At 37.4% G+C, this 23,683-nt stretch overlaps 1 protein-coding gene across 1 annotated transcript; it reads left to right on the top strand.

The window, feature by feature from the left end:
• Positions 1-14,322: 14,322 nt before the first annotated feature.
• On the top strand, positions 14,323-14,568 carry LOC118618411 (cytochrome c oxidase subunit 7B2, mitochondrial). The gene has a single exon (XM_036244659.1). It carries the CDS (start codon positions 14,323-14,325, stop codon positions 14,566-14,568), a length of 246 nt encoding a protein of 81 aa, XP_036100552.1.
• Positions 14,569-23,683: the final 9,115 nt, after the last annotated feature.

Genomic DNA, 23,683 nt, shown 5'->3' with positions numbered 1-23,683 from the left:
CCCACTCTGTTTGAAAATAAATGGAAAAAATATCCTTAGGTGAAGATTTACGGGGGGGGGGGGGGGGGGGGGGAGTATTAAAAAAAAACACTCTGGAAAAAAGATTTGGATTTTTATTTATTTTTTGCTGAGGTAGAATATCTCTATTCTTTTCTTCATGTAATAGTAGTTGCTTTGCTACCAGCACTTCTGGAGATGGAAATATATAAAACTTTCATCAGTAAAATACACACACAGACCATCTGAACACTTAGGCACCTGCAAGATGCAGAGACATAAATTGACTCTGTCATCTAACTCCTGCTAAATATATGGCTGAGATAATGGCTAACTGAGAAAGAAGGGGTGACTGAATCTCTCCAAGAGTCACGCCAACCATCCACTTCTCTAGATTTGTTGGCAAATTAATACATAAGGAAAATGAGTATATATATATATATATATATATATATATATATATATATATATATTCAATGGCATATTATTCAGCCATAACAAAGAAAGGAAATCCTGCCATTTGGGACAACATGGATGATTCTGGGGGACATTATGCTAAGTGGAATAAGTCAGACAGAAAAAGATAAATATTTCATGATCTTGTTCGTATATAGAATAAAAAACTTAAAAACCTAAATTCATAGAAATAAAGAGTAGATTGGTTTTTGCCAGGGATTGGGGATGGGGGAAATGGGGTGATGTTGGTCAAAGGCTACAAATTTTTAGTTGTGAGATAAGTTCTGGGGCTCTAATGTTGCTTGGTGACTGTAGTTAATACCGTATTGTATACTTGAAATTTCCCAAGAGATTTGATCTTAAATCCTCTCACCATACAAACACAAAAATGTTTATCTATGTTAGGTGATAGATATAGATATGTTAACCAACTTTGTAGTGATCATTTCACAAAGTATACATATATCAAATCATCACATTGTAAACCTAAACTTGCACAATGTTATATGTTAATTATACCTCAATAAATCTGGGGCAAGGGAACGCAATGGCATAGGTATTGCGGAAACACCATTTAAGGAAGCATGTGAAGAGACGATGAACTATGATGGAGACAGCTTGATTAGAGAGAATTTAATAGATTTGAGATATTTTTTAGGATGTATTAAACATGTCAAGGGAGTTAAAGGTATCAAGAATGATGTCTAAGTTTAACTTGCACAATACACGAGCAAGAGGTGATATTTACTTAGCAAGGAACAAGTTTGGAAGTGAAAGAACATGGTTGTACACCACTTAGGCCTATTGATTCTGCAGACATCATATTATCTTGAAATTTTCTTTTGAATATTTTAGAATTTGAATTATCTTAGGAAAGATGTTAAGAAGGCAGCTTAATGTATTGTCCTGAAACTAAGAAGAAGGTTATATGTGAAGATATAATTTGGGAGTCATCTAATGTCCATGATGATTACATTTACTAGTATGGCTAAGAATATTCAGAGAGGCGGGGGTGGGGGAGGGAAGGGAAAGATTATATAAAGTGAAAATAGAAGGAAACCTGTGGCTGAGTCATGAAAAACTCTTGCATTAGGAGCTGTTAGAGGAAGAAGAGCCTTTAAAGAAGAAATAGCCATAGAAATAAGAAGAAAATTAAGGCAATACTGTAAAAGCTAATGGAAGAGAAGGTATCCAGAAGAGGGATACATAATTAGTATTATTGTAACTGAAAAGTCAATAAAAGTGATTTAATGGGTCCATTTTAAGGACAGAGGCCATTATTACCCTTTGTAATACCTATTTATATAGAATGATGGGGTGGTTGGAAGCTGGGTGGAGTGAAAAAACAATGAATAGAAGCTCAGAAAATACCCAGGCTTCTTTGCATAGTTGTTTGAAAGTGGATCCCTTTTCCATGGGGTAGTGTCCTTCTGCACATTCTCATATTTTGTACAGTTCACATAATACAATTGATGTTTTGGCTTAAAGTATTATTTTTTTCATCCCGGGACTATTTTCTGCAGTTAAATAAATGAATATTTTATGTATGGAATTTCTGGCATCTTCTAGCTACTGGGTATATGTTGTACTGATATTTTTGGACTTTGCCAGTATGTCAGCAGTTACCATTTGTAGGCTCTTACATAACATGTGACAATGGGTGTAAGACATACTTAAGGAATACCTTTATAATCTAGCTCAAATCTGGCTACTATTTATCTTCCCAGCATCAATTCCAAGAATTTCTTAGTTATTCTCTCTGGCTCTTTAATGTCAGTTACATAGTTATAGGTGATACTGCAACATTATGAACTCTGAAGTAAATGTGTGAACTGGCTTCATTTGTATATTATTCTAAACACAATTAGATTCTAGCTATTTTAATTCTTATTATTTTGTGCCTATCTAGTGTTCAAAATTGAGTACATTTGTTCTTGAACAAGTCTCTGAGGCTTATCTGCTATTATTCCTAGTAGCAATAAAAACAAATTATTATGACTACAATATGATGTTCAAGCAAGATGAAAGTATATTATAGAGTTGGCAAAAAGCCAGAGGGGTTTTATTCCAAGATGATGCTTATGTTTCACTGTTACATGTGCTGTTATGAATTTGACATTAAAGGAGAGTCTCTTGATTTATACATGATTGAACCTGAAGGTCACCTTTAAAGGTAAAGTGTTTGAAAGTAAATTTTAGCCTTGAAAGTTGGAGAAAGCCCTTAAAAAACCTTTCCACCCACATTTCTTTTCATCTGGTTAAGCCTGTTGAAGAACTTAGCTTATTATTCATTCATTACTCCAAGGAAGCTCTCATGAGCTCTTTGAATGGGAAAGGTGCCTCTTATTTTTGGTGATGTAGCATCCTGATCATATCTGTTATAACACTTTTCACATTGAAACCTTATGATTATCTGTCTGTCTTCCTGCTAACTTCCTGGATAGAAAACTAGTTTTTAGAAGGCTGCAGTCACATAATAAGATCTCAACTGGATCATATTTAAGCAACAAAATAATTGCAGTGATATTTAGGGTTTCATAGAGGGTCTTTTCACTATGCAAAAAATGTGAAAGGGTCACTTTCAGTTATTGAAATAAGTATCAGAAAGAAGATTGTGTAAACCCATCCTCACACAATACTAACTGCTGTTTGCACTGCCTTCTCTGGGCCAGTGCAACACATTTATTTAAAGCGTTTGATATAGAAACAAAACGGAGATGGAACTAGAGAGAATCTAATCCACTGGTCTCTTTTGTTTAATGAGTGAATCTTTGATTTCTCCACTCCCAAGGACCTTAAATTGGATACATTTTTTCTTCCAGTGTAATGGACATCCCACCCCACCCCATTCAGTATACTTTCCTTCTTCTCTTGGTAACAGCATCCTATTGCTCTGAGGAAGCCATACATCTTCTATTCTCAGTCATTGTCCTGACTCTAGATCAAGACAAAGGATTCAGGTCCCTCACCTGTTTCTATATGTAGATCTGTCTGTGTGTTTCTTTTATCACTAACTTGCATTAGAAAAATGCATACATGAATTTGGTTCTTCTCCACTTTTCCCTGAATTAGAATGTGAACCAAAGGAAGGAGTAGCTGGATCTATGTATTTATTCTCTCCTCTCCATCCCTCTGTTTCTACCCATGTTCTCCTTTAACATATGTTTATAATATCAAGTCATAAATGGACAGTGACTAAAAAATTACTAAATACATTAAAGGGCCATATGAAGTGATGTCTGAGTCTTTCAGATCTTATGACTTGGATTCCATGAATGTGATAAAGTACATTACCTATGTAAAGAAGCCCACAGTTTCAACAATGGTTTTAAGCTATAAATTATATGTGTAATCAAAATAATGGCCTATTTGCATAGAAATTATACTTTTCCAATTAAGAAATGGTTAAATTATGCTAATTTAGTTTAAAAACGGCCTTTTCATCTATGACATTTTAGACTCCATTAGATTAAATAAAGTGAAACTGAAGGTAAGCTCTTTGAAACTGGAATCACTGTTCAGATGTGTTCAGATGGATAACCTTTTTGAGAACTGCTTTCTTCTTTAGCACTCTTCCCTCAAGAATGTAAAAGTATCCATTTACCAAAGTCGGCACTCTGCCCCAAGGTTTGGCAAAGTGCGCCCTGGCCCTCTTTTTTCTGAGGCATCTGCAAGTAAAAAAAATCTAGTTTAGCAAAGTCAGCCCCTCTGGCCAAAGTCTTTCTCACTTCCAAGCCATGAGTCCAAATAGAACGGGGAACATAAGGTAAAACACCAACATCTTGTTAAAAGTTTTTTTAAAAGTTTCCACAATTTAAGAAAGTTAAAAGAAAAAAAATTACAGGAAATACAGAACTGGCTTGGTAAAACAACTTGCAAAGTTATCACTGTTACTACTTCAGGGCTGTTAATTGCTCCTCTCATCAAGTAGAATTTCTCTGCAGATGCTCCATAAATTGCCCAGGTGATGGCAATAACAAAAGACATACTCATAAAGGTTTTATTTACAGCAATATTTTGAGCAGAGTTTAGGAGGGGAGAGATAGTCCAAGTTAGAAATGAAAAGTCTGGAAATTTCAGAAACAAGGAGAAAATAATTATTTTGCAGCACTAAATATTTCCGTGTGAATTTGGAATTTGATCAAAATTAATATCTGGAGCCCTGACCAGTTTGGCTCAGCAATTAGAGCATCGGCCCATGGACCAAAGAGTCTCAGGTTCCATTCTGGTCAAGGGCATGTGCTTCAGTTGCAGTTCAGTCCTCTGCCCTGGTTGGGGTCATGCAGGAGGCAACCAATCGATGTGTCTCTCTCACGTTGATGTTTCTCTGTCTTCCTCCCTCCCACTCTATCTGAAAATCAATGGAAAAATACCCGAGGGTTAAGATTTTAAAAAATGAACACATTGGGTAGCCTAATTTCTTGTTAGAAACAAATAATTTTCATGAAAAATGGAAATACTTGATACATATGTCTTTCAAACTTCCAGTGTCTTTGATATCTAAAAGTTAAATATTTTAATTTTAAACATTAATGCATACATAGTATCAATGGTATACTTAGATTAAAGGCAGAAATGACTTGTACATTTTCAACTAAGATTTAAATGAAAGTTTCAAATTATGTAATTAGAGGTTGTTAATGCAATGACCACTGCAGAAGCATGCAGTCTTTCTAGTCATAGAGTGTTGAATGAGTCAAGGTAGAGGTGGAGAGGAGAGAAACATCTGCACAGCTATTGAAACTGCAGAAGTTGGAATCACATAAGGAGGGCTGGAGTTCTCTGTTACTGGGAGTGTTGTTGCCACTCTGTACTCCGCCAGTCCTGTCATAGGTTAAATGTCCCCACAAAGAAGTGCTTACTTTATGAAACACCTCCTGGAACTATTAAACCATTGGAAATGAGTACAATCATGTAATGACATTGAGAACACAGAGACACCCTTTGGTATTCCCTGAAGTGTGTTCTAGAAAACTCTTAACATGGAGATATGTCCCAGGCGGTTAATGCATGGCTTGTGCAGCCCACAGCCGGCCCTCTCAGAGGATCACTGTCGATTAGCACAAAGAGATTCACTTCGTTACTGCGTATTTCTCCAACTTAGATGAAATTGAAGGCCCTTTTAAAAGTAGTTACCTGTTAACATCAAAGGGAACTAGTGAAGTAGGCACATCTTTGGGGAAATACTGATATAAGATCACCTTATGATTGAAACGAGTGTCAAGCTACCAAATCTAAGACTGCATTTCCAAATCTATAGAATGCATTTCAGTCACTGGAATGGAATACCCTTCAAGTTAATAAAATAAATTCCCGCATTTTAGTTCATGTATCAGGTTCTGAGAGTTCCCCTAGCATCAGGTGGATACTCAGAGACTGTCACCATTTGGAGTCTATGCAAGAGAAATGAGGTTTGGCTGTGCAGAGCCGAGAAGGGATGCAGAAACAGGGTGAATGCAGAAATAAAGGACTGGCTCATTTTGGGTGAAATGTTCAAGTGCAAGTCCTTATCATTTCTCACTGGAGCATTGGCAGTATTCCCCTGCAAAACCTTCTACGTACTTGTATATCAGAATAATATAAAAACTGCAAATTAGACCATGTAACTCATATTTCTAATGTCTTTCAGTGACTCCATATCATTTTCTGGATACATTTTTAAAGTTTCCAGAATTGATCATATGAATGATCTCTTTCTTTTCCAAAATTAGGTTGGAGAAAATGTGCATTTATCCAGATTTTTGACTTGTTGGATTTACTGAAACAGACCCTGCTAGCAGGACCTGACTATGCAACAATTTATGAGCCATTGAATGCAGCAAATTTCCTCATAGTTGATGTCCTTGTTATTTTTATATTACCATCCATTTCAAACATTGGAAATTGGTGACCCTGTTATTTCAGGTAATATATTAATTCTTAAAAAGAGTACTGTTGTGGTTTCTCTCATGAGGAAATTTGTTGGGCCTGCTAAAGTTTAATAGAAAACAAAATAAGAATTATTGCACAATAATGCCACTGACTTGCACCATGACAGGGAGAAAAAGCCTGTTTTGTTCTCTTACATATAGCTATCAGAAAGGGAAAAAAACAATATAGCTGAAAGCACTTTATGACTAAAGGAAATATAATTATAGGGCATTTAATGAGCGACCCACCTTAATGTGATCAGGCCCAGACAAGAAATGACCAATGAGTGCTGTGCATATTTCCAGAATGGAGATTATTGAAAACTTTCAGCATTCTACACAAGATGGAAACACTCTGTTTATTTAGACTGTGGGAATAATGTGAGGGAGAGGACATACCTCTGTCCCATCACTCTTTAGACAAAGTTTGCCATTTGAAGACATCAACTCTCAAAGTGTCCGCTCTGTTATTTCTCTCTCCTGGCATAACAATTTACTACTGTAATCTGCCTTTTTATTTGTTCAGGTAGCATCCATTTATGCAACTTTTTAGGCTTAATAAAGTGACATAATACACAGCCTTAAGCAAATGGTTGCACCATCCATCAGTTCAGGGACTCAGGAGATGATGCCATTACGTATGAAATAGAAACATCGTTCAGCGTAGCTTCTTGCAGGGTTCCCGTATTTCCTGGTATGAAAAGGCTGAAGGCTTAAGTAGTCCTGATGTGAGACACTTTGCACTGTGTACACTTCATCTCTTCTTGAGCAGCATAGTCTTCTGAAAAATACATAAATGAATGGAAGACTCTGCAGGTTATGTGCATTTTCATTTCAAGAAAATTGCCTTTTTATTGTTTCTTATTTTGTGTTGATATTCTGAAGCTGTAAAAAGAAGACTAGAAATAAACAGGTGGAAACGAAGGTGTTACAATCGAATTATGTAGCATAGGAGTCTTAGCTCCCAAAGTGCATCATTCATTATATAGACAAACCCTAGTCTTACTAGTACTTTTAATGTTTTTAAGTGTTGCCAAATGATTCTGTTGACTAACTTATTCCCAGGGGTCCCTATAACTCTTTCAGGCCACTCAGGTACTGCTTTCTAAATTACCATGGTGGTGAATTCATTTACTACTGTACTTTTCCAGTGGCCTAAAAGAATAAATGGTCTTCCTAAAATGTTTTTTCTATTTGGAAAGGTCTAGAGTGTTAAAGTTGGATAGGACCTTAGAGATTATCTGATTCAGTGTTCCATACACTTGTTTGATGACAAGACTCTCCTGAGAACTTGTTTTAAAAATACAGATTCTCAGGCTACTTCTCTTGATACTCAGTTACAGTAAGTTGACATAAAACCCAGGAATCTACATTCTGTCAACAAAGATGGCAGATGATCCAGACTCAGGCAGGTTGAGGAAAAGCTAAATTCCACTTTTTGTGGTTGGTTGGTTTTATGGATGAGGAAGCAGATGCCCTGATAGATTAAGTAATTCATCTAAATTGTGCTGCAAAACATTTTTAAAAATTGAGATTGGTTCAAGAAAAAATGTTGATGGCAACCTTCATGCATCCGTGGCATTTTCTTAGAATTTAAGCCTTTGTATAGGCTAGAACAATGTCATTTTGAAGATTGTGGGAAAAGTGACAGGGAACACTGCTCTGTGCACAACAATGGCTCTTAACCAGCAATGAGTTTTCTCCCAGGTGACATTTGGCAATGTCTGTAGATATATTTTGGTATCGTAGCTGAGGGTGTTATGTGGTACATAGAAGCAGGGATGCTAGTAAACACTCTGCACTGACAGGACTTCCTACCACAGCAAAGAATTACTTGCATTAAAATGTTAGTAGTGTCCAAGTTAGGAAACCCTGATATTCATTTAATCCCTTCTTAACCATCATCTCCCTGTGAAATACTGCATAATAATATCTGGGCACATTTGAGAAGTAGGACACCAGTTTTTGTTTTCTTCCTGAAATTATATAAACAGCCTTATATCAAAGCTAAGCAGGTCAATTTTTTTTTTTTTTTTTTGGTCTGTGTTAGGCTATACTTAGACTGGATGAAGATTTTTTTCCCCCTTAGAACCATCTAGTAAATCTTTTTAAGATCCCTTCCCCTTTTGCTCAGGAATCTAGACCTGCCTGATCCTGGAGCCCCTCAATTACGTTTGCTTTGACCTTGCCTCAGTTTGTACCTAGATCACCCGGACTCGAATTCTCTGGAGTCAGTCACAGGCTGTGGGGCCTGGGTCTGCTGATGGTGAAAAGAAACTGAGATGGAGTTTTTGGCCAAAATCTTAGCCCAGGGGTTAAGGGAATGTGATGTTAAGTTACTTAGAGTGACTTGTTTTCGAAATCAATCTGATTTTATTTTCTAATATTTCTCATTTTATTTCCTTTCCATTTCTATTATCAGTACTTAATTCAGAGCCTCATCATCTTTTCTGTGAACCTTTGAAGCAAACACTTAGCTGACCTGTTAGCTTTTCTGCCACTTTTGCCATCTTTCACACAGTCTCCACCTGACAACTGTCTTTGTCAAGTGCCTTTCCTCCCGCATTTTCCCCACTGCAGACTTTTTCTCATTAAACCAACTAGGAATTTTTCCGCATCTATAAGAGTGTTTCTCAAACAATTACATACAGAATTTTTTAAAGGGGGAAACAAATTATTTCATTCATTTTTATCATCTTAAGTTATTAAATTGTAAAATCACTTATTTATGCATGGACATTAAAAAATCATCCTATTTATGTTTAATACAATTATGAAACCAAAACATTTTCAAATGAAAAATGAACCAATCTATACAACAAAGAAAGTTCAACTATGCAGTATTAATTCAGTATGACAGCTAGTGTTGTCGTGAAACTGTAACAGTGTTTGCAGTGGCCATAGGTTCTTTTATTTTCAAATGCCTGTGCTGTGTAGTGAGCTGTGGCATGGTGCCATTTGTCTAATTCTTCATTTGGACTCTGGCATGAACACATTATCTAAATATATAAGTTCCCTCCATTCTTTTTATGTTCCTAGGACAAGTGAATGTTCTACACTAAGTGCAACCAAAATGCAGAACAAAGTTAAATACAGGCACTAGAACTTAATAAGCTACATCATCCAGGTCTCACATTAATTTATTATATTTCTTTATATTATTGTGAAAGTAAATTTATCTTTGTTAACTCGCAGAAAAGCTGAGTTTGAGTGCTGTTTTCTCCACATTCAGAAATACTGACCTACAGAATTGAGTCCAAATGCCACGGCCAGGCATGTAGTCCTAGCGCGCTGTGCTTCCCTCTCCTCTGCAGGCTCACCCCGGGGCATTGCTGCCACCACCCTATGCCCGCTGTGAGTGACCTCCCTCCCGGTGACCCTGCCCCCATTCCACTGCAGCCCTCTGAGCTTTTGCTCTTGCTGAATCTTCTACATACTTTCCCCCAATTTTCTATTTTATAAATTAAATTTATTGGGGTGACATTGTTAACATGACTATTTAGATTTCAAGTGTACAATTCTATGATGCATGATCTGTAAATTACATTATGTGTGCCCACTACCCGGCACCTGATTTTTTAAAAAGTCACTTTGAAGCAAAAAAGGTAGGTAATTATTATTATTACTTTATTTTTTTGGTAATTCAATCAAAATTATACCTATTTTTGTCAGATCTGCAAAAAACATATTTTTAATATGCTGCAGAGTTTTACTTTATTTGTTTATTTATTTATTTTTAGCATTAAGTGCTTTTTTTATTGTGATTAAATGTATCTAGCCTAGGTCTCATGTCCTCTAAAACCACTACTGGAGCCCCAGGTTGAAATATACCTCTCCTCTGGGGACCAAGGGCACACAGTGCTCATGTCCAGCTTAACTCCTCCCTTAAGGACAGTGGATCCAGTTGGTTCCTCATCCTATCATAAGCTTCTCAAGAGTAGGTTTGGTAATCCTGGCACCTAGCCCAGGCCCGGATACTCAGTAGTCACTCAATAAATATATAGGAAACTGAACTGAGCCATTTTCAAACAAAGGGCCATCTGCGGTAACCACACTGGGTTTTGTTTGTTTGTTTCATTTGTTTGTTTCCAGTACTCACAATTGAATATACCTTAATAAAACATGACATATTGAAAAGCGCACTAGATTTAGAATCAAAGGACTTGAGTTCACATCTTGTCCTATCATCTATTTTCCTATATAAAATGCAGATAAATAATTCCCATTTCACACCATTTTGCAGATGTGTACAATTCTGACATATATTCAATAAATATTAGTTTCCTTTCTGTATTACTGCTTTACTTCTTTTTATGGCCTTTAGTGATTTGAAATTATTGTTACCAGTGAAGCTTCAAATCTATATGTACCTCCTTATCCCAGTTAGATTAAGATCTAGTATTAGTTATTTTCCCTGAACTGGGCTTCAAAATCATTACATAAAATAGATGACAGTCCTGGCCGGTTTGGCTCAGTGGTTAGAGCATTGGCCTGCGGACCAATGGGTCTCAGGTTCGATTCTGGTCAAGGGCTCGTACCTCAGTTGCGGTACGTCCCCAGCCTTGGTTCAGGGTCATGTGGGAGGCAAGCAGTCAGTGTGGCTCTATCACATTGATGTTTCTCTCTGTCTCTCTGTCTCCCTCACTCCTACTCTATCTGATAATATGTAGAAAAATATCCTCAGGTGAGGAATAAAAAAAAATAGATGATAATCTGTCCTCCTTTTCACCCTCATAGGTTACCACTCCCTTGAACTGTTTATATTTATTTAGAATATATATATATATATATATATATATATATAGTTGTTAATACTCACTGAGAATAATTTTTTTCCATTGATTTTTAGAGAGAGAGAGAGAGAGAGAGAGAGATAGCTGTGAGAGACACAATTGGTTGTCTCCCACACATGCCTTGACTGGGGCTGGGGATCTAACCTGCAACCCAGGCACATGTCCTTGACTCAAATCAAACCTGAGACCCTTTGGTGCAAGGGCCAATGCTCAAACCATCGAACCACACTTGCCAGGGCCATATTTCTTTCCTTTTATTGCCATAGGTATGAGAGGACCTTTGCTTCGTTCTTATTATCTAGAGAAATCTGTCTTTTGCCATCTTGAAGTTTCTTATCATCAGAAAGCATCTACTTTAAGAAGTGTTTGTTTGTTTTTCAATTTTTTTAAATTGATTTTAGAGAGAGTGGAAGGGAGAGGGAGAGAAAAACAGAAACATTGATGAGAGAGAACATCAATTGGTTGCCTCCTGCATTCCCCCCATTGGGGATTTGGCCCACAACCTAGCCATGTACCCTGACTGGGAATCTAACTTGCGACCTCGTAGTGCATGGGTTGACACTCAACCACTGAGCCACCCTGGCTGGGGAAGAAGTGTTTTCTTTACCTGCATTTTATTATTGAATTTACATTTTTTATTTGTTCATATGTACATTAGAAACTTTTGCTTCAGTTATTTTGGTACTCGGCAATAACAAAATTTATTGTAGAAGTAAGTCATGTGGCATTCAGTAATGCAGAAAATTTCTCTAATCATTGGGTTCCTAGCTTTAAAGTGTGTGTTAAAACAAACCACCTATAAAGTAGGTAGAAAAGCATCTGAGACAGATATAGCTGATGCTGACAAGGAAGAACAGAAAAGGAATGAAATGCCTTCATTTTGTTTATCATAAAACGAAATGGCAACTGCAAACTACAGAAAGTCTTCTTAAAGGAAATCTAAGTAATGGACATTTATTGGTACAAGATAACTCAAGCTAGATGGAAAAGAAAAGCTGCTCAGATATGGGAATAGCTAAAGGGTGAACTAAGCTACAAAAAGATGTGATCAATGTCACTAGAGACAAAGTATCTGAGTTTCAACTTAGCATTGTGAGGATAGGAATAATGAAATCAATTTGTCATAAAGCGGCAGGCATGAGTCAGTGACCCACAAGAGATCCCTGTTATCACACATTACTCTCTGGTTATGTGCCTTCCTAAAGACTGAAAGCAAAGTGGGGTACAAGTGCTTCTGTATTGGATTAAAGCTGCACCTGTCTTGCCCTGACCCATTTCACTTTCAACCTACTCTCAATTCAATACAAATTAAAACCTTGGAGACTTTTGGTGGAAATATTCATGACTAACAAGAAAAACACTGAGTATTTAGAACCTCAGAAGAAATGCATTTGGTTTTTGCCCTGTTTGTAACAATCATGAAGAGTACCACTTTACCATCTGGTAGGAAATAAAAGAGAACCTTAGAGTCTTATTTCCTAAATTGGGGATACAGTCATTTGAGTTGGCAAATCTTGGTGAACAGTTACAAGCTTACAAGTACTGACCTCAGGCCCTTTTGTATGCATGTGGCTTGCATTGGAGAGAGACAGCACTGACAGCTTGCACGGAGAGAGATGGACAGAACTCCACATGTTTCTGCTTCTAGCTCTTTCAGTATCACTTTCTGTTTAAAAAATAAAATTACTTGGGCTCTTAAGATGTACATTTGATTTCACGATTTTTAACTTGTTCACAGCTTTAGCTTTTTATGAGGATACCAATATTTATTTATATTTCACATTGGTTCAGAAGGTTCTTTCTATGCTTTGTGTCAGCTATTGTGTATGCAAAGTTAGATCTCTTGCTCTTGAAGACCTTGCAGTCTGCTGGAGGAGAATATAAAGATATTTCCTCAAAAGAATGGCAAGACAAGCCCTGGCCGGTTTGGCTCAGCGGTTAGAGCGTCCGCCTGCAGTACGGAGAGACCCGGGTTCGGTTCCCACTAAGGGCATGTACCTCGGTTGCAGTTTGTCCCCGGCCCTGGTTGGTCGTGCGGGTGGCAGCCACTCGATGTGTCCCTTTCACATTGATGTTTCCCTCTCTCTCTCTTCCTCTCTCTCCCTCCCACTCTATCTGTACAAAAAATGGAAAAATGTCCTCAGGTGAGGAAAAAAAAAAAAAAGAATGGCAAGACAAGCCACAACCTGGGAAAACATATTTGCAAAGGAATATCTGATCAACGGCTGCTCTTTAGGTTCATTAATTGTAACAAATGCACTGCTCTGGTTCAGGAGGGCGAAGCTACACATGTGTGGAGTCGGGGCATATATGGGGACTCTCTGGGCTTTCCACTTGATTTTGCTGTGAACCCAAAACTGCTCTAAAAAATAAAGCCTTTAAAATAATAAAGCCGGTGTACTATGCTATGAAAAAAGGGCTTTAACTCTGGTAGCCCAGAAAAGAGGGGCTTATCTATCCTAGGGAGGCTTTGGAGAAGAATTCACAGAAGCCATAGGCTTTACACTGGGATTTAAAAGTAGGTAGAGTTTTACCTGTAGGAAGGTTCAAGGAGGAATTACTGGTATGGAAGGAAAAGAAAGGAGCAGAACAAGGGTATACTAGGAAGGGAGAAAGGAGCAGGATGGGAGGAGGAGCTGTGATGCACTCTGAACGCCTTGTAATTTGGACTGGCATTAGAGTTTATTGTATGTCACTGGACTAGTGGGGCAAGTTGGACATTTTAGCCATTTTATCAGCTATGCTGATGAATTTGGAGTCTCTCTCTGGAGCAAGCCATTGGCTGTTTGTAAAGAATAGAAAAGCTAATGCTTACTGAGTTCTTCTTTTTGTGGTTGGTGTTTGGACTATCACATGTAATCCTGACATCACCTCTTGGAGTTGAACATTGCTCTCTCATGTTGCCACTGAAGAAACTAAAGCAAAGAGAGTTTAAATAAATGCCCCAGATCACAGCTAATCAGGGTCAGAGCTGAAACACAAATCCATATATCATGCTGTCAAAACTCACTGCCTGGCCACCCTCCAGAAAGGTGAAGTGGGAGAAACATTCAAGGGGGAGGAAATGAATGCAGATTAGATGTCATTGCTTATCCTTTGTTTTTCCAGGTCTCTTTACAAGGAAATAGACCAGCAGCTGCAATCAACTGCAATCCCTTCACACCTTCATGATGTTTCCCTTGGCTAGAAATACACTAAGAAGTCTCAAGATTAGAAGCCTTCAGCAAATTAGGGCAAGACAGAGCCACAGAAAACACTCCCCAGATTTTCATGACAATTATGGTAATGCTATACTAGCCAGTGGAACTGTTTTCTGTGTTGTTGCATGGATATTTACAACCACACAGATTGGAGTAGAATGGAACCTATCCCCTGTTGGCAGAGTCACTCCAAAAGAATGGAATGATGAGTAACCATCACAGTTGCTGTAATACAGAATTGTTTTCAAATCTACCTGCCATTTAAGCACTCTGCTGCTCATTTAAATACAGCATAATTAAAATACATTTGAAACCTTTAAAAGATCATTGAATGTAGTCATTATAATGCCTGGGAGCAAGGCTGTAAGAGTGGGTATAGATTACAGGGGATTAAGAATAACAAATATTTGAAAATAGAATTAATAAAGCGTGTGTTCTTCTGGCTTAATGATTTACTCTAGACATCCTTCAGTGGCTGTGCACACGTATGTACCTTATGAATTAATTTAATTGCCTGGCAAATCTTGATGAATCTTCCTTAAAATATATTTATGATCTGAACATTTTTCATATCCTTCATCTTTCTCTCCCTGAAACCACCACGGTCTCACTGAGATTATTATAAAAACTTTCTGGCTGATCTCCTTGCTGCCACACTTGATGTTCCCCCAGGCCTACCCCCCTCTACCTTGCCCAACACAATGTTTTTTAAGCACAGTAGCCAGTATGATTATTTAAAAACATTAGCCTAGTGATAGCATTCCTTTTTGGAAAACACAAGACTTTTATTTCACAGCAGAGTTAAAGCTAAGAGAAGGGTACACAGACCCCTTAAAATTCTGTACTGGTCTGTTTCTATTCTGCATCAAGACTTTTCCACTTGCTTTTTCTTCTGTTTGGAATGCACTTCCTCCAGATCCTATGTGACTCACTCTCCATTACACTTTTCAGGGTTTTGTTCACGTGTCTTTTCAGAGAAAGCTATGACTACCCTTTCAAAAATTGCAAAACTGCCCTGACTGGGTGGCTCAGTTGGTTGGAGCATTGTCCCATACACTGGTCAGGGCACATACTTAGGTTGTGGATTCAATTACCAGGGAGTGTTTGGGAGGCAGCTGATCGATACTTCTCATACTGATGTGGCTTTAGCTCATTTCTCTATAAAATCAATAAACATATCCTCAGGTGAGGATTAAAAAATCGCAACCCCTACTTAGACTGGGCTTTGTCTATCTTGCTTCCTAGCTTTATTTTTTCTTCATAAAAATTATAATCATCTGGCATACATTTTATTTTATTGATATATTTTATTGTTTACTGTCTGTGTGAAAAACTCCATAAAAGGAAAGGTTGGAAACTGCGTTTTTAATTATTTTATCCCTATAACAAAGCCTGGTAGATTAGGCCTTCAGTAATTATTGGTTTAATTAATGGGTGCCTTTAAATAATTCAGTGCCCCTGTTAGTCTGAAAATAATGAATTTATTTACCACTGTGTGTTTGCAATGATTATAGGAGGGCATATTCGTTATCTATTGCTATTTTACAAATTACCCCAAACTTGGTGGCTTAAAACAGTAAGCATTGGCTCACAGTTTCTATGAAGCAAAAATCTGAGGATTACTTACCTGGAGGTCTCTGGCCTAAGGTCTCACACTTCTGCAATCAAAATGTCAAACAGGTCTCTTATCCTCTCAAGGCACAGCTGATGGAGGATCCACATCCAGACTTTCTATAAAACTATTGATTGGGCTCAGGACCTTGCTGGACATTGACTGGGAATACCAGTTCTTCTGTGTGGGTCTTTTCATAGGGGAGATCACAGTGCAGCAGTCGGCATTCCTTGCAGTAAAAGAAGGTACTCAGATGAAAGAAAGAAGCTATGGTCTTTTTATAGCCTAATCTTGCAAGTGACATTCTGTCACTACTGGAAGTGTTTTCTTTGTTTGTTTTCTCTAGAAGTGAGTCACTAAACCAAGGCCATACAAAAGGGGAGGAGATTATACAAGGGCATAATTACTAGTAGGCAGGGATCACTGGGAATAATTTTATAGGCTATCAACCATAGTTAGCAACGGAGATCACCTCCTTCTCCTAAATGACTGACTTCAAAGTAACTATATTGCCCTGGCCGGTTTGGCTCAGTGGTTAGAGCGTCGGCCTGCGGTCTGGAGAGACCCAGGTTCGGTTCCCGCTAAGGGCATGTACCTCGGTTGCAGTTTGTCCCTGGCCCTGGTTGGTCATGTGGATGGCGGCCACTCGATGTGTCTCTTTCACGTCGATGTTTCTCTCTCTCTCTCTCTTCCTCTTTCTCCCTCCCGCTCTATCTGTACAAAAAATGGAAAAATGTCCTCGGGTGAGGATAAAAAAAAAAAGTAACTATATTGCTCTTAACCTCAAATATATTATATATTGGTATTGTACCCATTTTACTCTGAAAGTTTCTCTAGGGTCTTTCCTAGGTATAGAATTTGTAAGATTTAGGGAACACCCATTTTTAGCTTTATCAGTATTGCTAATTATTTCCCATAGTGGTTAAATAGTTTACATTCTCACAAGCAATGCGCACCACTTCCTCTTGCAATACATCCAGGCTCATTCTTAGTTTTCAATCATTTTAACATTTGCTACTTTGATGAGTGTGCAGTAGTAGCTTCTGTTTTAATTTGCATTTCCCTGATTACTGAAGAGGTTGAAAATCCTGCGTTAGGTTTTGTTTTTTATTTTCTTTTGCGTGACTTTTTTGTTTGTTTCTTTTCCATTTTTCTATTCAGTTGTTTGTCTTATTTGTAGAAGCTTGTTCTATATTCAAGGTTTAATCAGAGAAACAGGACCAGTATAAGCAGTATAGAATATAGGATTAATTATGGGAATTAGAACTAATACTTAACTAAGTTGATATTTAGAAGCCACAGTAATTTACCCCTTCTCAACTTGACATCAGTGTGTATTTTTTCTAATCGTGCTTATATTTCAAATGAAGCCAAAATATGCTTCCACCTAACACGATGCAACTTTCTCTCATAAAACTAACTCACTAATTTGATCCCCCAAAGGGGACACAAAATTCAATCCCTTTCTCATGGCAGGGTGGCACTCTCGACTTCCATTTTAATGGGACCATTGCTGTGATCCCTAGTAGAAGTCTGAGACTTACAGACCAGCAAAGGCCAAAGTCATGGAAACAGGGAACAGCTATTTCTCCAGTGAATCACTAGGGGTGATTGTGGGGCAGCCACTCCCATATCCACTTCTTAAATCCAGGCCCTATGAATGCTGGCTCCAGGAATAACGGACCACGTATTTGTTGGTTATTTAGAGCACATCCAACATCTTGGAAGATACTGCCTCAGCTTTGCAAGGTGGAGTTATCTAGCTGTTGCTGTAACTAACACTTCGGAAGGTCATTATGCCATTCTGTCTGTGGTGGAAAACATGGTAAGGCTAATGAGTCCATAAACATGAGCCCGTTACAGTACTTCATTGCTGTAAAATACATTTCTTAATCAGAATCTGCTGCTTATGCTATGGTGTTAAGGCATTTTACAAGTTCATAGATGAAAGTATTCACAGAAAAGCCACAGGAAGAGAAGGTAATCTACACTATTAGGAACTGTGTCATCTAATGAGAACAGAGCACCACCTTTCCCATGATGGAAATGGGCCGATGAGATCCAACTGGCACTGATGCCTGCCTGCTTCCTTCCCCAAGGAATGCTGGCAATGGAGGCCAGTGTGGATCTGCCCACTCGGTGGCCTGGGCACTCCACAGTGGCTGTAGACAGGCTAGGCCTTAGGAGTGCAAGTTCCCTCTGAGCCCACCCACAGCCTCCATTCCTGCTGTCATGGCCATTTTGTCTCTGAGCCGTTGTGAAAACTCACAGGGGCTGAGATAGAATGAGTTATCTTGTCCACGTGGTGATTAATACTCCCCTGCTGAGTATCCTTTTGGTGAGTATTTAGATAGTACATGAATATCTTTTACCTATGTTCATTTAGAGGAGTCTGTTGTTTCCAGATTTTTTGTCACCAAATTTCCAATAGCATTTCTTCTAATTCCTTGACCAGACTGCCAAGCCTTTAACTGCTACTCATGATGTGGTATAGAATTGGACCTGTGGCCATTTCTCCTTCCAAGAACATAAACAACCATGTACACTGTGCTGCCCACTAGGCAGATTTTCTTTCTTTCTTCAGAGCCAACCGGGAATTAATCTGTATTTCTAAAGCTGTTCACTTTCAGCTATGGCCAGCATGTTTTGTAAAACCAGATCTGATCTCTTTCTTCCTCAGTCCCCTGGAACTAGGAAACTCCCTATGGGGTCATAGGTTTACATATCTATAAACCGTAGGTTTAAATGTTCCTAAACACACAACCTGTGAACAGTGGAGCCAGGAGTCGAGCTTTAAAACCTGTTGCTTTACTTCCAAGCTAGGCTGTCTCTTAGTCTTTCTTCAGGCATACAGGTTGGAGGTTTGGGAGAAGGATTCAAGCCACAGCTAGAGAAGAAGGGGGCCATTATAGATTATTGTGAAAACCATAGCAGTAAAAAGCATTATCGAGAGAGTGTATCAATGAGGAAGTAGGGATAAGGAATGCACGTAGTATGTATGAGTATTTTAGGAGGGTAGTTACCAGTTTTGCCCTGGCCAATGTGGCTCCAATGCTTAGGTGTCATCCCAAGCACTGAGAAGTTGCTGGTCCCATTCCTGGTCAGGGCACATGCTTGGATTGCAGGCTTGATCTCGGGAGTTGGGGGAGTGGGAGGGAATGGTGGGAGGCAGCCGGTTGCTCTCACATCAATGTTTCTCTATCCCTCTCCCTTTTTCTCTCTAAAAATAAATAAAAGATCTTTAATAAATTAAAATGAAAAGGGCAGTTACTTTCTTTTTACCTTCACCCTGAATATTTTTTTATTTGAAATGAGGATTAAAGCCTACCTCTTTAGGTTTATATATGTATAGTTCTGTGTGTGTGTAGAGAGAGAGTATGCATATATGTGTATATCTGTGTATATCTATGATAAATACATTGATATACACATATATCTGTATTAATATATACATGCATACATATACATATATTTTTAAGAACACTTATTTTAAGGAATGGATGTATACATGTTTGTGCTTAAAATTATTATTAAAATTTGTGGCCACTGGTTTCATATAATAAATTTAGATATTAAGTCCTTTACTATTTCTAACATTTCTCACTGGATATTATATTTTAACCATGATTATATGTAAAATATCAGATGCTAGCTATTTTGTTGTTCTCCATGTCTTAAAACTAACTTGGAATACATTTATCATATTACTCACCACAACAAAATTCTATCGACTGACACTTCTTGGAAAAGTATATTATATAGCATTATTATGAGGAAAATATTACTTGGCAGTTATTGCATACATTTGCTTGCTTTTGGCAGAAAGACAGACTTAATTTTGACACCTATTCTTCCTTTTTTGGAAAAACTGAGGCACTAGAGCTACATTTTGCTACTGGACTGTGAATGAGTATAAATCATAAATGGCAGAGGAATAATTAGAGTTTTTAGTTCTCTGTGCTTAACAGTTGTTAAAGGATTGAGTGTTTTTCTCATGTGAAAATTATAGTAATTCTGTTGAGTCCACAAGCTTGTGTATCCTATAGAATAGATATTTACAAAAGATTATCTGTGGGTTTGGTTTAGTGACATAAATTCACTTAAAAAATGAAGATAAAAATAGAATCCACATCTCTTGGCTTTTGATCTGCTCTATTAAGAATTTCACCTGCTTTCTAAGAAAAGACAACCCCGATCTTATAAATGGTAAATAAACGGTGTGGCTGCCTGCCAACTAAAGGAAAGATTGGTAAGTCAGGCAGGAGAAGAGGGCCTAGGGGTGGTGTGTGTTTGATCAGTCTAATTCATGTGCAGGCATTTTGATTATGAGGTCTAGTATTCACTAGTTCTTGCTTCACGGCACAGCCGTATAGATAAGATAATATCAACGACAAGAACTATCCAAAAATGTATGAATTCCAGTCTCAGATATAATGAATAAGGAGATATCTCTGTGTCAGAGTCTTCTCTCATGTCCTTAACTGATTTAACAGATGCACTGTGTGACATCTCTAACGATATAAAAATGAAAGGGAGATTGCAAGCCAGTTATTAGTAACCATTATTCAGACAGATTTCAACTATGAATTCATCCCTTTTAAGAGAAGTTTCTGCTAATTTTGGAAATTGTTGAAATATCATGATAGTTCCTCATTTGTTACAAGTATAGAAAGTGCATAGATATGCAACATCATAACATTTTTCATGTTTTGCACTAACAACAGTTGGTTTCCTGGGGAGATGACATTAATTTGAGCAGTATCTCTTATTTTCCAATAACCTTTTACATTACAAAAAAATCTGCAACTTCATTTTCTTCCCCTATCTGGAAACCATAGAAACCAATGTGAAATTATAGCTAAGAAGTTCGTCACTGGGCTATCTCAAGCTGATCTCCATGGAAACATTTCACATTTTCTTGAAATGAAAGATCTTCCAATCAGACACATATACCCCTAACTGATGGGTGTCTGACAAATATTAACAACAAAAGAAAGTATATGGATGTTTTATTAAGTAATACATGCAGGAGAGTTTTTAAACTACTTCATAATGAGATCATTTAAATGGTAACTGTGATGCTGACTACGGAAATAAAGATACAGTTTTGAAAACAATGTTATGTCACTTTTTAAAAATATTGTTCTTGATGTTTACATTAAAGGCAAGTTCCTAAAATAATACAGACTTTGAGCTGAGAAAGGTTTATATTCAGAATCTAGCTCTGCTTCTTTTAGCTGGCTCATCTTTCCCATTTTCTTATAAAATTGAGGGAAGTAATACCTGATTTAAAGAATTTGCAGATTAAATTAGTTAAGTTAAATATTTTATAAAAAATTATAAATTTTTACCTGGTAAAATGAATAACTGAGTTGTGGAATTTGAATGATGAGGATGATGAAGATGATTTCAGCCTGTTAATGAGTGATTAAGGAATAGTACTATTCTAGGTGATAGACACTAAATGTGAATAGCACAGTCTCTAGTATCAATAGCTCACACTGTGATTTAGCCTTTATAATACATACAAAGGCTAATCCTCATTTAAAACACACATCTTCAAATACTCAGTTTTAAAGTTGTTGTTTAGACCTTGGGTCACATAAGTGGGCTAGAGGAGAGGCCCTAAAATAAACTTGAAAAAATCATATTTGCAAAATTATTTTACATTATACATCAAACTCAGTATTTGTTTAATGTAGTTTTATGTTATAGAATGTATACAGCAATATACATGTACCAAGACACATTCATGACAAATATAGTTGTATAATAGACCCACACAGAGTGTGGGGGCATGCCCTTCAGTAAGAGCAAAATAAAAGAGAGAAACCACTCAGGAGCTCACAGACGTATCGAGCAGAGCAGTAGATAGAATGTTCTGCCCTATATACATTCTTCTCTTTTTTTGGTCTCTCTTATTCTGTATCTGTGTCCCAGTCTCCTGTTTCTGTCTCTTTCTCTAAGCCCATGTAGTTCAGTTTGATTAAGTTACATATTTGATGTGACTCCACTAATTACCATGGAAACAATATTAACATTAGGCAGCCTTTAAACTTTTTCAGCTAAAATACATGCTGAATGATGAATGTATGACAAACTTTTATGAATTCAGATTTTAATTTTTTTAAAAATAGAGAAAGCAATAAGAAGGCATATTTTCTGGGTTAAGAAGTCATGTGTTCAGAAAACTAAACATCTGAATTACATTGATTACAACATTTCTCAAACTGTTTTTAAGGAAATAACTAAAGGTTCATAAGCCATATGATAACATATTTATCTCAGGTATGTTTCAGAACTATGTTTAAGCCTTCATTCCTGCCCTGGCCGGTTTGGCTCAGCTTTTAGGGCATCGGCCTGTGGACCAGAGAGTCCTGGGTTTGATCCTGGCCAAGGGCACGTACCTTGGTTGAGGTTTGCCCTGGCCCTGGTTGGGGTCCTGCGGGTGGCAATCAATCAATGTGTCTCTCTCACATCAGTGTTTCTCTCTCTCTCTCTTGCTTCCTCCATCTCTCCCTCTCGCTCTATCTGAAGATACATGTAAAAATATTCTCGGGTGAGGATAAACAAACAAAACACATAAAGCCTTCTTTCCTCAGGTAAGAGAGGCTCGCAGTTATGTCAGTTTCAAGTGCATTGTACTGGGCCACACACCTCTCTCTCAGACATTAAAGTGCTGCTATGAATGAGGGACAAAGACTAGAGTAGAAAAAGCCTTAACTCGAATTTCTGTTTTTATTACTATTTAACATGTTTAATTTTAGGTATTAGATGATAAAAGTAGTCAAGAAAAACACAATTAGAAGCATAAGGATTGGAAAGCAGGAGTTAACCTCCATTTGCAGGTGGTAGAAGTATCTATGTGGAACATTGATAGAACTGATGGGGAAACTACAAATATAATTTTAGGATGCTAGATTATAAATCATAAAGACAACATTTAAAAAGATGATAAAGATGAGCCAAAGGGAAAAGAAACTCATAGAATACATATATGTAAACTTGTGTCCAACAAATGTATGTGTTGTCTATACAAACAAATGAAACAGACTGTGTTCTTGGACAGGGAGACTCAATGTCATATAGAATTTAGTTTTCCCTGAGATAATTTATAACATTAAAACTTTCCTGAGAAAATATTGAAAAATTGTATTTTTTAGAACTTGGCAAGTTAAAATAAAACTCATTTAGCAGAGCAAATAATAATCAGAACACATCAGAATTCCAGAGTGTAGTGGTTGACTCTATAAGTTATTAAAACATTTTCCAGAGCCTCTATCTTTAAAGCATTATGCTGTTGTGAACAAATGGAATGAAGACTGATATGAAAGAATAGGGAATCAATAAATAGACCTTATTATGTATAAAAATTTAATAAATGATAAAGACAGTATTTAAACCATAAAGAAAAGATGAACTGTTAATAAGTACTGTTGGGATAAATAGTTAATCATAAGGAAAATAGATAAAATTGTATCTATTTCTAACCCTGTAGACAAAATAAATTCCAACTGATTTAGAGCTCTAAATTTTAATTTTTTTATTTTAGAGGAGTGAGAGGGAGAGAGATATAGAAACATCAATGAGAGAGAACATTGATTGGCTGCCTCTTGCATGCCCCCCACTGGAGGTTGGGCCCACAACCTGGGCATGTGCTCTGACTGGGAATCGAACCCGTGACCTCCTGGTACATGGGTCAATGTTCAACCACAG

Source organism: Molossus molossus, unplaced genomic scaffold (assembly GCF_014108415.1).
Source record: "Molossus molossus isolate mMolMol1 unplaced genomic scaffold, mMolMol1.p scaffold_m16_p_1, whole genome shotgun sequence".
Lineage (NCBI taxonomy): Eukaryota > Metazoa > Chordata > Mammalia > Chiroptera > Molossidae > Molossus > Molossus molossus.
The sequence above is the reverse complement of the archived record's forward strand: the minus strand, read 5'-3'. Positions and strand labels throughout refer to the sequence as shown.

Bases quoted from the DNA above. Each gene is read 5' to 3' on its own strand.
- LOC118618411 (XM_036244659.1), top strand. From the start codon at position 14,323: ATGATGTTTCCCTTGGCTAGAAATACACTAAGAAGTCTCAAGATTAGA.